This window comes from Mytilus californianus, unplaced genomic scaffold (genome assembly GCF_021869535.1).
Source record: "Mytilus californianus isolate M0D057914Y unplaced genomic scaffold, xbMytCali1.0.p SCAF_3, whole genome shotgun sequence".
NCBI lineage: Eukaryota > Metazoa > Mollusca > Bivalvia > Mytilida > Mytilidae > Mytilus > Mytilus californianus.
In genome coordinates, this window is record NW_026262679.1 from 73,520,659 (window position 1) to 73,536,046 (window position 15,388).

The 15,388-nt window shown below is 31.4% G+C and overlaps 1 protein-coding gene across 2 annotated transcripts; it reads left to right on the forward strand.

The window, feature by feature from the left end:
* Window positions 1-3,000: 3,000 nt before the first annotated feature.
* Window positions 3,001-15,160, forward strand: LOC127735062 (RIIa domain-containing protein 1-like). 2 transcript variants are annotated; one of them, XR_007997999.1, is made up of 5 exons: window positions 3,001-3,210; window positions 7,321-7,397; window positions 11,446-11,492; window positions 14,415-14,777; window positions 14,821-15,160. XR_007997999.1 is itself a non-coding variant. In XM_052245158.1 (4 exons), the coding sequence occupies exons 1-4, from the start codon at window positions 3,094-3,096 to the stop codon at window positions 14,510-14,512; spliced, it is 339 nt and encodes a 112-aa protein (XP_052101118.1). In that variant the 5' UTR covers window positions 3,016-3,093; the 3' UTR covers window positions 14,513-15,160. The 2 variants fall into 2 exon arrangements, 1 of the variants encoding a protein (XP_052101118.1); XM_052245158.1 differs by having other exon boundaries at window positions 3,016-3,210; window positions 14,415-15,160.
* Window positions 15,161-15,388: the final 228 nt, after the last annotated feature.

The window sequence follows — 15,388 nt, forward strand, 5'->3', positions numbered from 1 at the left end:
CTTACATAGTAAAAATAAATACAAATAAGATGCCATTTCTTGTGAATTTCCCAGATAGACAAAATAATACAATTGTCAGAAAGTTGACTTTTGATACAGAAATTAACTGGTCAAGAGTTTCTAGTACTCACAACTAAAAGTGGGGTTTTGAATTAACCTTTTTCACTAATGACAATACATAATAGGACTGGAAGAAAGAAAAGAAGTTAGCAGTATCCTTTATATTTACTTTCAGCTATATAGTTGATGTTCTCTTACTAAATAATTCAAAATTTGGTAACTATGTTGAACGCAGTTAATTAGTCTGCCTCATATCCTGACTTACCCAATGGATGGATACCCCATATCCATTGTTTTTCTATTACATCTAGAATTTGACAATGAGGATCGGTTGAAAACAAAACTTTACGACAAAAGAGATGATTTCAGCCTTCCAATTGTGAACTATCTATTTCTGTGTTGCAACATTCCCGCAGCGTCTGCATACGGAGTATATATTTCCCAGTTGATACGATATTCCAGGGCTTGTATTTCCTTTCATGATTCCCTTGATAGAGGGTTGCTGCTCACAAGGAAGCTATTAAACCAAGAGTTCCAAGTGGTGAAGTTGAAATCGTCCCTTCGTTAATTTTACGTACGCCATCACGAGTTGGTTGACCGTTATGGAATATCCGTTTCACGGATGATAGCGAATATGTTCCAAATGTCGTTACTACAATCCCGTCCCCTTTCCCACGAATGTGACCTACTGCATTAGACTTATTACCAGGTTTGTACTAACATGAGCAACACAACGGGTGCCACATGTGGAGCAGGATCTGCTTACCCTTCCGGAGCACCTGAGATCATACCCAGTTTTTGGTGGGGTTCGTGTTGCTCAGTCTATAATTTTCTATGTTGTGTTTTGTTGTTTGTCTGTTGGTCTTTGTCTTTTTTAGTCATGGCATTGTCAGTTTATTTTTCGACTTGTGAGTTTGAATGTCCCTTTGGTATCTATCGCCTCTCTTTTATTAGTTATGCGTGTTATTACATATATGAAAAAAAAGATATATTTTTTATAAGAAGACAGGGGGAAAAGTTATGGGGTTCTTCACACCTTTCACCTAAGTTCAAATAACGATTCCACGGATTAATTTTTCATTATTTAAATTAATCTCGAGTTTTAATTCTTTTCTGCTTTCTTTAAAATTTGCCTATTAAAAGCATCATTATATCGAGTTTTTTTCCCCTAATACATTATCGTCTGAAAAATCAAATGCTTAAGCCAAACGTCAATTTTCAACGTCAAAATCTCTACATTTGTATTTAGCTATTTTTAAATATGACGTCAAATCAAAAGTAGGAATGAAATTCTTTAATATCTTGTATTGAATAACTAACTAATTGCAAATGATATAAACGCACAAGAAGAAAAACGGAGAACGCTTCTTTTGCATGAAATTTAAACCAGAGATGAGTTTTGTGGAACAAAATCTTAATTGAATAGATTGTGTTATATAGAATATATCATTTTAGAAAAAAAAAACTATTTTTATACGATCAAAGTAAAATAAGATCCGTGACTTTATGACATGCATGCTTTTAACAACTTCGACGAGTGAGCGAGTAGAGATAGATATGGTACCCACTCCGGTACTATTCTGTAATAATATATCTGATAATGTACAACACGACTAGGTACTGTGACTGTATATAATTGTGTTTGTTTGCTTTTATCAGAGACAAATATGTCTCTAATATATTTTCTGCTTTCATTATGCATTTAAGGTCAAGGATATTAAATAATCATAGGGTCACCGACTTCTTTTTTACAATTGTCAGAAAGTTGACTTTTGATACAGAAATTAACCTATCCGTTACTTAGCTGTAGTGAAAAGCGTCAAAAATCGACGTTTTACGACCAAGCAACACGACGACGTCACGCTTATTTCGACCTTTTGTGGTATTTTTTCACCTAGAACACTACTTTGAATGATATATACCGTAAAAACAAATTTGGTGACCCCAGTATTATTTTACATTAAAACGTAAATTTATGTACCCGGCAATAACATATAGTTTTTAAGAAAAATCTATGTACTCATGTTGAAATTGGAGAATTAAAGTGCATTATTTTTTTTCGATTTTCAGTTATATTTCAACGAGCCGAAGATGTATGCAAAATTTTACCAAATTCTTTGACATAGTCCATTTACTATAACTCATTAAAAACAAATTATATTGTTGCTTGTAAATGCCATATGCAAAATTTTACTAAATTCTTTGACAGAGCCCATTTACTAAACTTGACATTAAAAACAAATGATATTGTTGCTTGTAAATGCCATATGGGTCTTGATTCGAATAGTGAAATTATTGCATTAGATTTGAACATGACTTTAGTAACTAAAAAAATGATGATGAATACTTATATTAAGTAAAAATGAATTAAATGATACCTTTGTCAATGTTGCCGTTACACCTACGTCCTTTAGTCTCTGTTGGAAAGTTGTATCGTCGATAATCGTACACCATGTTCTTAATTCTATATTATACAGATAAAATGAATCATGCTAACAACTCTTTTTATGTCTCTGGATCATTGTACCGCATGATGTATCCAACCCGTTAGAAACGAGTTCTTCTGGTGAACACGTATGCCGACTTAAAATACAGTTTTCCCCCAAGTTACTTGGTTAATTATTTACTTATTTATAACATTTAAGAAAATTGGATGAAAACTTCAATAAAACAGAGATAGCTTTTTTCAAAAACAAATTTGTAAACTTAACCGACTAAAACGGGTTATTTCCATGCCAATACACTACATCCTACACCTTTAAAGAACACTTCAAAACACTTTGGTCGATCTCAAACCCCCACCAAATGGTGTTGTCAGTTTGTCATCGACTTATGTTATTGAGTGTTTGATCTATCCATTTGTTATCTTAGCTTCCGCCTCTCTTTTGAGTACGTTGTGGTGATTTGCTTTTTACAAACGTTTGTTGGGTAATAAGTTATACAGTTTTTTTCATTATCGTAAGTGCTGTGTCGCTTACATCAAAAAGCTCCCTGGACAACAACAAAAACAACAGACTTTTTTCAAAAAGAAAAATGACAGAACAACCAAAACATAAGCCTCCCCATGGGATGGAACCATACGATTTAGGTGGTGGAGATGACTTGGGAGCACTTAGCAAAGAACAACAACAGAAACTGAACGATTTCAAGGTTTAAATAATGAGATAAACATTTGTACAGCACTGTTCATAAATTTACATAAACACCCAGGCCCTCCGCCGGTCCATCCACTTCATCTTTTCTCAAATAATAATTTTAGTTGATCTCACACATGTTGTCCAATTTTATTTCGGACACCTGCTAAATATATAGTGATTAAGATTCATGTAGACCCTTTGGCTAAAATTGGTTGTTTTTTCACCTCAAAATTTACTCGGAGTACAGACAAACCTGTGTATCTGGAAAAGTGTGGTAAGAGTTCCATATGAAAGAACACAATAATGTATTACAGTTTATTCCGTGGAGGTGCCATATGGAACTCTTCCCAAAAGTGTTAAGGCATAGCATGCCCTAGACTACGGGCCTAGATAAATAAAATTCAAATATATTTTATGTTTTAGAAAATTAATTAATAACTTAACAGGATTTTGCAGTGCACTTTTTTCATTCCTCCAGAAGGTGCCAAAATAAACTAAGTTGTGAAAGAGGTTTGAGAACTTCCCCACAGGTAATAATAGAAGTGAACTGTATTGATTGACATGGACAATAGATACCTGACAATAATTGGTGATTTAAACTGTGTACCTGAGTGGACCATATCAAGTGAAACTCAACTGTTTGTTAATTTTCTTCTGCAGGGACGAAAAAAAGTCCAGTTAAGTTTTAAATTTTCTAAAACATACAATGCATTTGAATTTTATTTATCTAGGGCATGCTATGCCTTAAAACTTTTTCAGATGCACAGGTTTGTCTGTACTCAGAGTAAATTTTGAGGTGAAAACACAGCCATTTTAGCCAAAGGGTCCACTTGAACCTTAAGGTTCATCAAGCACAGGCACTTGTTTCTATCCATGGGATATCAACATATATTTACGTAAATATACGTTGATAGTGAATCTTCCCATGGATAGAAACAAGTGCCTGTGTCATCAAGGGCTCTGTGAAGAAAATTGCTGTTTTTACACCTGGAAAATTACTCTGAGAACAATCAGCGATCTCCATGACCTGTTTTATGATGGCCCTCCGCCATTTTTAAAATATCTTCCGCCATCGTTAAATTATCTTCCGCCATAGACAAATAATCCCCACCATTGCCAAAATTTATTTTCATTTCGCTAGATGCCGCCATTTTTGTTAGCAATTATAATCAATTGCATGTAATTGCATAACCCTTAGGCTTATAGTATTATAATTCAAAGGGTCCTCCTGGTTACAGTTTTGAAGCCCTGAGGGATATCCGGCTACAGATTGCTAATCACTTGTTCAGGTAGATCGACACACCTGACAGGAGATCACTTTATCATGATAGACGATTTATTGCATTATTTAATTAGGTTTCAGCAATTGCTAATGAAAATTCAGAATAAGAAATAGCTTTTAAATCCAGTGACAAAGAAAAAAGTTTAACAAGTCAAACACATGGTTTCATATTTACTTACGCAATCAGCATCCCCCTTTTTAAACGATTACAAAATAAGACGTAAAATAACACGAGTACAGCAAATTATCGATAATTTCGAATCACTTTACAAGTTTAAAAGTAAATACATGAATATTAGCTGCAACTTGATAATCTGAATAAAATTTCGTATCGTAATTCCGAATTCATTTCGTAGTTTACATTTTTTTTTACAATGAAATTGATACATCCGGTTTACATTCAGAATCGAAAGATGCATGATGCATTGTATATATATATATATATAACTATGAAATTTGCAATTTAAAGCCATTAAAACCTTTTAAGTTGTAAACCTTTACCCTCCAAATCCTTCAACTTTTTACAAAACAGGTATGAAACTTCTTGTTGTTGATGCTGCAAATATTCGATACCGGTTCATGACTTCTGAATTTGACAGTGAAAAAAGATCCCCCTGATTTTTAAGCCCTAAACAATCACCAAAATAGCAAGAAACGACTTTGGAACCTTAAGGACAGCTTGTGGTCATTCTTGACTAAGGGGAGCCATGAGGGTTGGCATTGGAATTGTTACAAATGACAATTAATGAAAATATTTGTTATTCTATAATGAAATAAATATAATAAGCAATATGTCAGCCTGTTCACCATTCCTTACATGGAAATGGAGGAATGCTATACTTTGGATCACGCCACACCGTAGACATGGGGTTTTGTCATGGTCAAAGTTCCTCCATCGTTAAATTCTCATCCATGGAGATCCCTGAACAATAATGAATTCCAGAGGTTAGATTATAGTTAAAATAACAAATATCTAAAATTTTTACTGTTTAATACACATGTATCAATGAAAGCAATAATATCTATCAGTTATCATTTTCATATTGAGTTTTTCAGAGTTCTCAGGGAATCGTTGTACTTGATAAATAGGTGCAGTTGGAAAAGCTTTTTTCAGAAGAACCCAAAAACTGTAACTGTTATTAAAATGGCTATTACCAGGGTTCTTGTTAAGGTGCATACATCTGTCCTTGACGCATGGTTTTCTGTCTGGAGGTGTCATTTAATGAACCCGTGCTTCTGGGGGATGGATGCATCCTGATAACACTAGCTGAGTCCTGTTATCATCAGAATGATCCTTATCAAAAAGTAGCTGAAAACGTGCTTGTCAATATTTTAACTAGAAATTTACTTTTGTTTTCATTCATTGCTATGCATAATGACAGGCTGAAGAGAGTCAAAAATAATTATGATCACAAGATTGATTCACACTAACTGTATTAAGGCAGAGAATATCGAAAATCTGTTTGCATAAGCATGTTTATCTATTACCTGCAATACATTTTGTGTAAATGTGTCAAAGAAGCCAAATAATTATTAAATGATTGCAACCCAATATATTCAAATGGATAATTAAATTACGTAACACAAACAATGTAGGTGATTAAGGGGATTAGAATTACAGTCAAACCTGTATTAGGGAGCTACCATTTGATTTTTTATGGGGGGGCTAGGATGAAATTTGAAAAAAATAGGCAGGACAGGATTTTTGAGTAAAAAAAAAGGCAGGATGAGATTATTTGCAAAAAAAAAAAGACAGGATGACAATTTATGTAAAAAAAATGTCAGGATAAACTAAAAAAAAAAGGCAGGACTGAATAGAGTGAAAAATAAAAAGGCAGGACCGAAAAAGAGGGGAAAATAAATAGTAAGGACAAAATTTTTCATCCTAGCCCCCCCATAAAAATCAAATGGTAGCTCCCTTAAGCAGTCCAATTCTGACATCGCCCATGAGTTGGATTGGGACAAATTGTTTTAGTGTTTTTAATTGGTAGAGTTATGGTTCTTGTGGCAGTAAAATAAAAAATTGCTGAAGAAAACATTAGAAATATGTTAATATTTGTGGAGAAGTAAGTCTGGGTTTTAAATCGAAAAAGAAAGGAATTGAACACGAGGAATTCTTGCCTCCTATTCATGGTCTTGGTAGCAAACGGGTTCAGATTTTTATTTTGACTTCGATACTGAACACATTATGACATATATGTTTTGTCATGATTATTTTGGTAGTTAAAATGACCATTGTTCAAAGTTGAAACATGCGAAAATAAGAAGACTGCTGACTGCTTTAGCCAGGTGGCCACTGGAAAGAATTGAAATTATATAGAGAAAACGTTTGAGAGGGTTTGAAAGTGGCCGTTAGAGGCAGGTGACTGCTGAACTGAGGTGTCGGTTTTGGCAGGTTTGACTGTAGTTCGACACAATTAGCAAGAAAACATGTTCAATAAGAAAAACAAAGAATTATACTGGCAATGGAGAACCATCTTTTTTGAAGGGTATACATGCATGTACAATGAATATGTATCTTTATAGAGACAAACATTGAAAGTCCAATTCCTTACATTTCAGAAAATACATTGATTACTTTATAGATGAGGGTTCAGGTAAAAGAATGAAATGAATAGGTCTTACAACATATAAGAATAAGAAGGGAAAAAATTAAAGATTTGAGAATCATTTGAGAAAAATTAGCTAAAAAAACTAGGAATACAACAATGATCAATCAAAGTATAATTGAGTTCTGAATATGTAATCCTTTATTAAGACTTTTATAGACATTTCAGAGGTGGACATCAACTTTAATATTCTGTTACATGTATGTATTAATATACATTGTGTCTATTGCAGAAAAAGACCAGAGTAGAAAATGAAAAATACCTCAGAGACCACCCAGAAGTAGAATGCTTATTATCAGGATTTCTTGGGTATGTTTAGATGGAGTTATTTAAGTGACCTCACCTACTAAGCCACCAACATGTACAATGTACCTGTAATCATGGTAATGTGTAATGGACGGAACATTTTGAAAGGGGTTGTGGATATATTTATATAAATTTATATTTATGTTAACTGATTATTATCTATTCATTTTTCAGCACAATTTTGAAAAGACAAAATTTCAAATAAATTTTGTTTAAAGAAATTCATTCAAAATTTACTAATGTAAATTGAATTAGAATAAAAAATGCCTTGTTACACCTAATTTGGCAAATGAGTGTGGAGCTATAAGGCCCTTAATACCAAATATAAGTGCAAATTGAAAAGCCACGATAAATATTCTTAAATTTGTCCTAATTACACTAAGGTACAAGGAATTAAAAAAATAATACAATTTGCACATTTAAAGAGTTACCATGGCAACAAACCATGACGAAAATTGAATATATGATAAAATTTCTTGAATTTCCTTATTTTACATTTGTACATCAACTTTTAAGTATATATTGGATTGGAAAAGTATGTACGCACCCAAGAAACAACTTTATAATTGGTGAGATCATGTCAATAGTTGTGATGAGGCTTCTCTGAAATTATTTTGTTGTTTCTTGGCTGCCCATGATGTTTCCAAAAAGGAAATAACGATGGAAAACTGCATAAAATCTGCAGTTTGTTTCGTTTTCATGAAAATAGTGCATATTATGATGTAATTGTGATGTCATAACATCAAAAACTTATGTATTTTATTTTTGATTCTTGATTTTATGCATTTCCAAACGTTATGTGCGAATTTGAAATAGTTCTCAAAATCTTAATTTTCTTGGACCAAAACCGGGCTTTAATGCCCCTACTCCTTTAATTATAAACCCAAAGATTCAATGTAAAATTTGTGTTGAAAATGTGAATCATATTTTACTTTAATTCCAGCAGTTGCTACTTTCACGTTTTATTTCAGGCATATAAAATAAAAATTGCATACTTTCCCAACATACATAACTTGTTCCTAAATTCAAAAGAAAGAAAAACAAAAGGCCCCAATAAAACATACAGATCTATTAGAGTGGATTTAAGAATTACCAATTTTGTATCATGATAATTTAATTCAATCTTCTACATGTCTTAGTCATGACAGTGACAATATATATAATGAATACATATGTGTTGGCAGGAAATAATTGTCACCAACTAGGAATATGAATGTTCATGTAGATTGATTTTGTATAAATATTTTTCAAAATATGTAGTGGATTTCCACTATTTGTGGGAAAAAACAAGGTACAGCAGCTTGCTGCAGTATTTCTTCATTACAGTTTTTTTTTTTGCCATGACCATGATATGAAAATGGCAAATGTATTAGGCCAGTAAAATATATACAAAATTCTTCTTTGTAAATAAATATATTGTTTTTGGCTTTTAACTAGCTTTCAGTAACTGCGAGTACTCTCAAATCGTACTTTCGTGTTATTTGACCTGTTGATACAATTTGTAATGTATATTTGTTATTTAATGTTTACTTATTTAGTGTTATATCTCGTCTCACTTTTTTTAATATTTACCACCTTTGATAAGTATTTAGTATGACGATAAATTTTAACTTCTGTTCTCGTACTATGAACAACAAAATTATTTATTTTGTAAAAAATATTTTGCGTACTCCATGTATACCTTACAACAAAATTATTTTTATTTACCTGTGTACGTTATTTTATTTGGCGGCTTTTTGTCCAAGGTTATGGTTGTTTTTCTGATATTATTTTACATCTAACCCCCTTGTTTTATTAATTTTGTATTTACATTGTGTCATAGATCAAATTTATTCGTTCAGTGTATGTTCACTTGTTTTTTTTTAATATGTCTTTTGATTGAGTTAAGCCATTGCAATTGATATTTTATTGTGTGTCTTCTATGTTGTGATGTTACACTATTGTTTCAGGTTAGGGTGAAGGTTGGCGCCTATTAAAACGTTTTTTATATAGATTAGACGGTTGGTTTTCCTGTTTGAATGGTTTTACACTAGTCATTTTTAGGGCCCTTTATAGCTTGCTGTTCGTTGTGAGCCAAGGCTCCGTGTTGAAGGTCAGACTTTGACCTATAATGGTTTTCTTTTACAAATTGTGACTTGGATGGAGAGTTGTCTCATTGGCACTCATACCACATCTTCTTATATCTATATAATCTGGCATGATCTGTGTTATAGATTGATATTGTATTTACAGATTACTACAGAATATCAGCACTAAATTTTAGTTATAAACATAGCTTCACTCATTTCAATGGCAGGCTATACTTCCTGTTTCTTTATAGTAAACAACAACAACAAATACTTTATTAAAGTCATACTTCATGTGTATATAAACCACATACTTATATAAAAGGTTAACAACAGCATATACATAAGCCACTCTAAAAAGAGTTACAAGAGACTGATTAAAATCATATATACATAAAACTAATGTATTATACAAGCATTAAACCTATTTGTTACATTGACATATATGAAAAGTAAAAACAGTAGCATATTCATAAGCCACTCAGAAAAGAGTAATGAAAGACTGATTAAAACAGATTTACATAAAAGTTATGTATATACAAGCATGATACATACATAAACACTTTTTCTTTTAAATAATATATCGTGGCAGTTTTTGGCAGTCTTAAATTGCATATCATCTTAATTTAACATAAATGTAAGTTTTTCATCATCATACATATTCATAAAATTATTGTTAAAATGACTAACTGTACAAAAGAAGAATCAGATCTAATTGAATCTGTACAACTAGATGCTGCTAGAATTGTATCTGGGCTTCGAAAGGGAACACCTAGATGGAAACTATACAAGGAATTAGGTTGGGATTCCCTCTAGAATAGGCGACAGAAAAACAAATTATTGTTTCTTCATAAAACCATTTCTGGAGATATTCCTAATTGTATTGCTGCTGATGTCTTGTCGTATGTAAACACTAATGTCCAGTATGGTCTGAGAAATAAAAGGGAATTTACAACTCCTCAGTGTCGAACCACAGCCAGATAATTTTCATTTCTTTTATGTTTGTCCATTTTACATTTATCAGAGATATGAGCTCCTTCGAAAACTGAGGATATTTTATAATGTCAATCTTGATGTCATACTGCAGGGTTGCTCAGATTTAAATATTGATGAAACACAGAGATATTTACATATGTCCAACAATATATTCATGAAACTGGAAGATTTTTATAATATTTCATGTGATAATATAACTGTTTAAAAATTTGTCTATAACCACAGTGTACCACTCTTTAGTCTTGATTAAAGACAAACCTAACATCTGACACAAAAAACAATCAATTGTGTTAGCATCTTTTTGCAAATAAATTTATTAATATTTTATTTCATATTTTGTATTAATAATTATGTAATAAAAAAATCAAGAAATTAACAGTCTTTGTAATAAGATGGTATACTAAATAACTTATGTATTGCAAAATAAGGGCCAATAATTCTTATTATTTATACAAATAGAACAACTTTGCTGCAGTGAGTTTGTGAATTTGAGTAAATATTACTTAAACGATTTATTTGATTCATTACCATAACTTATTAATGTGGTATAAAATTTGGCATCATCTTTAGTAGTGATCTTGCAAGGGTTCACATAGTTATTATTTATATATGTATACCCAATAAAATATTTAAAGAAGTGGGGGAATTGCCTCCCCTGACTCACTGCCATTATGAATGATCTATGAATTATCAGAAATATATTATATACTATCAGATTATTCAATCCATCTTGTATGGGAAAGGATTTGTATAGGCGTTGCCTTTTGTCTGATCCCTTTGTTTAAATGTACGTTTGATATTTGAACAAGAAAATATTTTGAATTGTTAAAATGACTAGCATGATTAAAAAGGCTTTTATGTAAATCTGGATATATTGAACATTACAATAAAACATGCAATAATAATTTGTAAGTGACATGAAACTGTACACCAAACCAAACCAATTTACCGGCAAATATTTTCTCTATGTCTATATATTTGTATTTCAGGGAAGTATTAAAAGAAAGACCTGAAAACATAAGAGATTTTGCTGCAGGTGAGCAAAGTTGATTGTACATTTCGTATATTAAAATCAAACCATTTTTTGTTATTTAGATGTTTAAAGGCATTCCTGGTTGATTTTTTTTATAAAGTTATATATGCATATTATAATTTTGTTTATAACTTAATCATTTCTACCAAAACATCCCAAAAATGTGAAAAACAAAAAAGAAACAATTTGAAAGCCAAGATTGGTTGATTTAAGGTGGCTCGGGTGTCTTCCTCCATCTTGGATTTTGAAGTAGCAGATTACAATTGGTCTAGACCTTTAATGAAATGTGCAAATTTTGAGATTAGTATGTAATTTATGTGTAAGACTTTTAATGTTAATATAGAAAATTGTGTGTTTTATCATATTTATGGCTGTATTTTCTAAAAAACACAATATTTTTGTTTGATTATTTTTTTTCAACTTTGCCAAATAAGGGGAGATAACTCAGATAGTAGGGGAGATAACTCAGATAAAGTAATTTTATAATAGAAAGTGTTGTGAATTTACCTATTTTAATATGTAGCAAGAAAACAAGTCCGGTGACCCCATTTTTTCTTTTTCTTATCTGAAAGCATGTTATAAGAGCTACCTTCTCACATTTTATCTTAAAATTTTATGGAGTAGTTTTCTTTTTATCACACAAAATTGGATTTTCCATGCATAATCTATACAAAATCTGACAATTTTGCACAACCTGTAGCGTGAAAAAAAGTCCGGTGACCCATACTTTTTATTGTATTTTTGAAAAGTGCATGATAAAAACTTCATTTTGACAAATTATTAAAAAATTCTATGGATTTTAATTAAGACCCCCCAGCCACCTTAAAAGGGATTTTGGAGAGCAGATTTAAATTAAACACACAATAACAAAAAGCTTGTATCTTTTTCATTGGAAATAGTGCTTTAGAGTGTAATGGCTATATTTACCTTCTGAAACTTTTCAAGTAATAAGTTTGATTCATTCAAACCTTTCAACTTGTTATTATGTATGATGTCAATTGTAAAATTTCTGAAAGTAAGTCCAGGTATATTTTTTTAAGCCATTTAGCTTATAATACAGCTACATTGTAGTTGTTAACTTACTTTGTTCAAGAGAATTGAGACAAACACTATATTTATATTAACCCAAGCTTTAGTTTAATTGACATCCTTAAATGAGTTCAATTAAGATAGAAGAAAAATTGAAAACAAGAGCACTTTTTGTCGAGCCTGTGACTTTTGTCGCAAAAGCGAGACATAGTGATCCTACATTGTCGTCGGCGGCGGCGTCCACAAATATTCACTCTGTGGTTAAAGTTTTTGAAATTTTAATAACTTTCTTAAAGTATCCTGGATTTCTATCAAACTTGGACAGAAGCTTGTTATGATCATAAGATAGTATCCAGAAGTAAATTTTGTAAAAAAAAATCCTGTTTATCCGTATTTACTGATAAATGGACTTAGTTTTTATGCCAGTTAACATTACATTCACTCTGTGGTTAAAGTTTTTAAAATTTTAATAACTTTCTTAAACTATCCTGGATTTGTACCAAACTTGGACAGAAGCTTGTTTATGATAAAAAGCTAGTATCTAGAAGGAAATTTTGTAAAAATTTATTTCCTGTTTTCCCGTATATTACTTTTAAATGGACTTAGTTTTTCATCCAGTTAACATTACATACAGTCTGCAGTTAAAGTTTTTAAAACATTTATTAGATTCATAAACCATCCTGGATTTTTACCAAACTTCGACAGAAGCTTCTTACAATCAAAAGATAGTGTATCTAGAGGAAAATTTTTTATAATTTTTTCCCCATTTTTGTTGAGCCTGCGACAAAAGTCGTAAAAGTAAAACAACAGCAAAAGTAGGCGAGACACTGGGTTCCGCGGAACCCTTACAAATTTTTTAAGTAGAAATTGTACAAATATTACACCTATATATATAGAATAACCATATATTGTCTCGAAATATAAATTTTATTTGTACAAGGCTTAGAAACAGGTAGAAAGTGAGTCTTTGCCCAGCATTTCTATCCTGTTTTGAGCAGAGTACAAATAGAATTTTTATTTCGAGACAATGTATAGTTATTCTTTATATACTGCAACTCCTATAACTGTTCCAAATGAAATATTTAGGGTAAAAACCATCATTTTTTAATTTGGAGCGGATGACAAAATTTCGGCGAACCAGTATTCTTTATTGACGTCATAAATAAAACTGTACGGAAATGAATTTTCAACGTCATAAAACAAGGCGATATACGGTCAGTGACTGTATATCACAAATGAATATACAGTCAATGCAATTTAACTGCGCAAATAGCACAGCTGCAGACCAGTATATAGTGGTTTATTATACCCCCTACTCAGTTGTTTTATCTTAGTTTGCAAAAAAATAATAATTGTGGCAATTAAAAATCATGATAGGTGAAAGAATTATAATGGTTTGACTTCATCCATCTTATTAATAATTTAGTTTCAGGTTTCCCAGACTTTTTCCCCGATCAGACATTACTTGAATTTCCCCTTGAACTCGTCATACGTATTGATTTTGACAAATAGCTATCAGCGACAATTGACTAATGTATTAAAGTGTGTTAAAATTATATAATTTAATGAAAATGTGTGTTAAAATGTGTCACATGTCACCTAAAGGATTGTTTTTACAATTTGATGAAATTAATTGTGTTCAATTGCATACTTCACAATCGTTTAAGTGACTCATATGTTTTAAGCATAGTTTCACATCTCAGCTTTTCTTTTTAAAGATTGTCCTGAAAAGAAAACTCTTGTTTTGAAGAAATTGTTCAAAAGTAAAAAAAATCTCAGATTATTTTTTTTGTCCTTAAAGAAGAATCCAATGAACTGATTAAAGATGAATCCTGGTAAAAGGTGGCAAAGAAAAAAACATATATGGTTGTTAATTATTTTAATGTTATTTTGCAGATCATTTCACAAATACAGAATTACCAGGACAATTACAGAAAACATTAGAGATTAGACAAGCTAGAATAAAGCAAAATAGGATTTTACAGAAAATATAACGGAACTGCTGTTATTTCATATTTATTGTCATTGTGTATAATGTTGAATATTGTATAAAACATTAAACTGTTTTAAGATATGAAAAAAAAACTCAGTTTGTGTCTGCAATGAGTAATATATTAAGCATTTAGTTGGTTTGGTGTGTAAAAACATAACTCCTTGCCTGGTCTTGTAAGGGGGTCTGTTTTTCTCTTTTGTTTATGTCTGAACCAATCATTAAGTACCAGCACTCTGTTTTCTCTGGTGACTTGTATTAATGATTAAGTACCAGAATTTGTTTATTCTGGTGACATGTACCAATGATTAGGTACCAGAATTTGTTTATTCTGGTGACATGTACCAATGATATAAGTACCAGAATTTCTTTACTCTGGTGACATGTACCTATGATAAATTACCAGAATTTTGTATACACTGGTGACCTGTACCAATTATTAAGTACCAGCAGTTACTTGCATGATATGATAACCATCTTCACAAAACATGCCTTACTAGATTACTTCCATATGGTTTGGTTTATTCTGAAAGAACATGATTTATTTACTGTGAATTAAGAAATTTTTGCATGTTTTTATCATTGCAAATGTGACCAGTGGACAAAAATGGGAATCCTATTTTGTTGCAATAATAAAAACCTTGTGACAAGATTTTTTCATTTTTATTGTTTCTGTGAACTCTATAGAGAGAAGAGATCTTTGATGGTTGTATGTAACATTTTACATATACGTGTGCATGTTTAATTGCAAATGTTGAAAAGTAAACAAAACTAAAAATTATTTTTTGGAAACCTTTCCTGTCGAAATTTTTGCAATATTAAAAATATCACAAAAAACTTTTCCTTGGCCTCATTTTCATGGTTCAGCGACTGCTTGAAA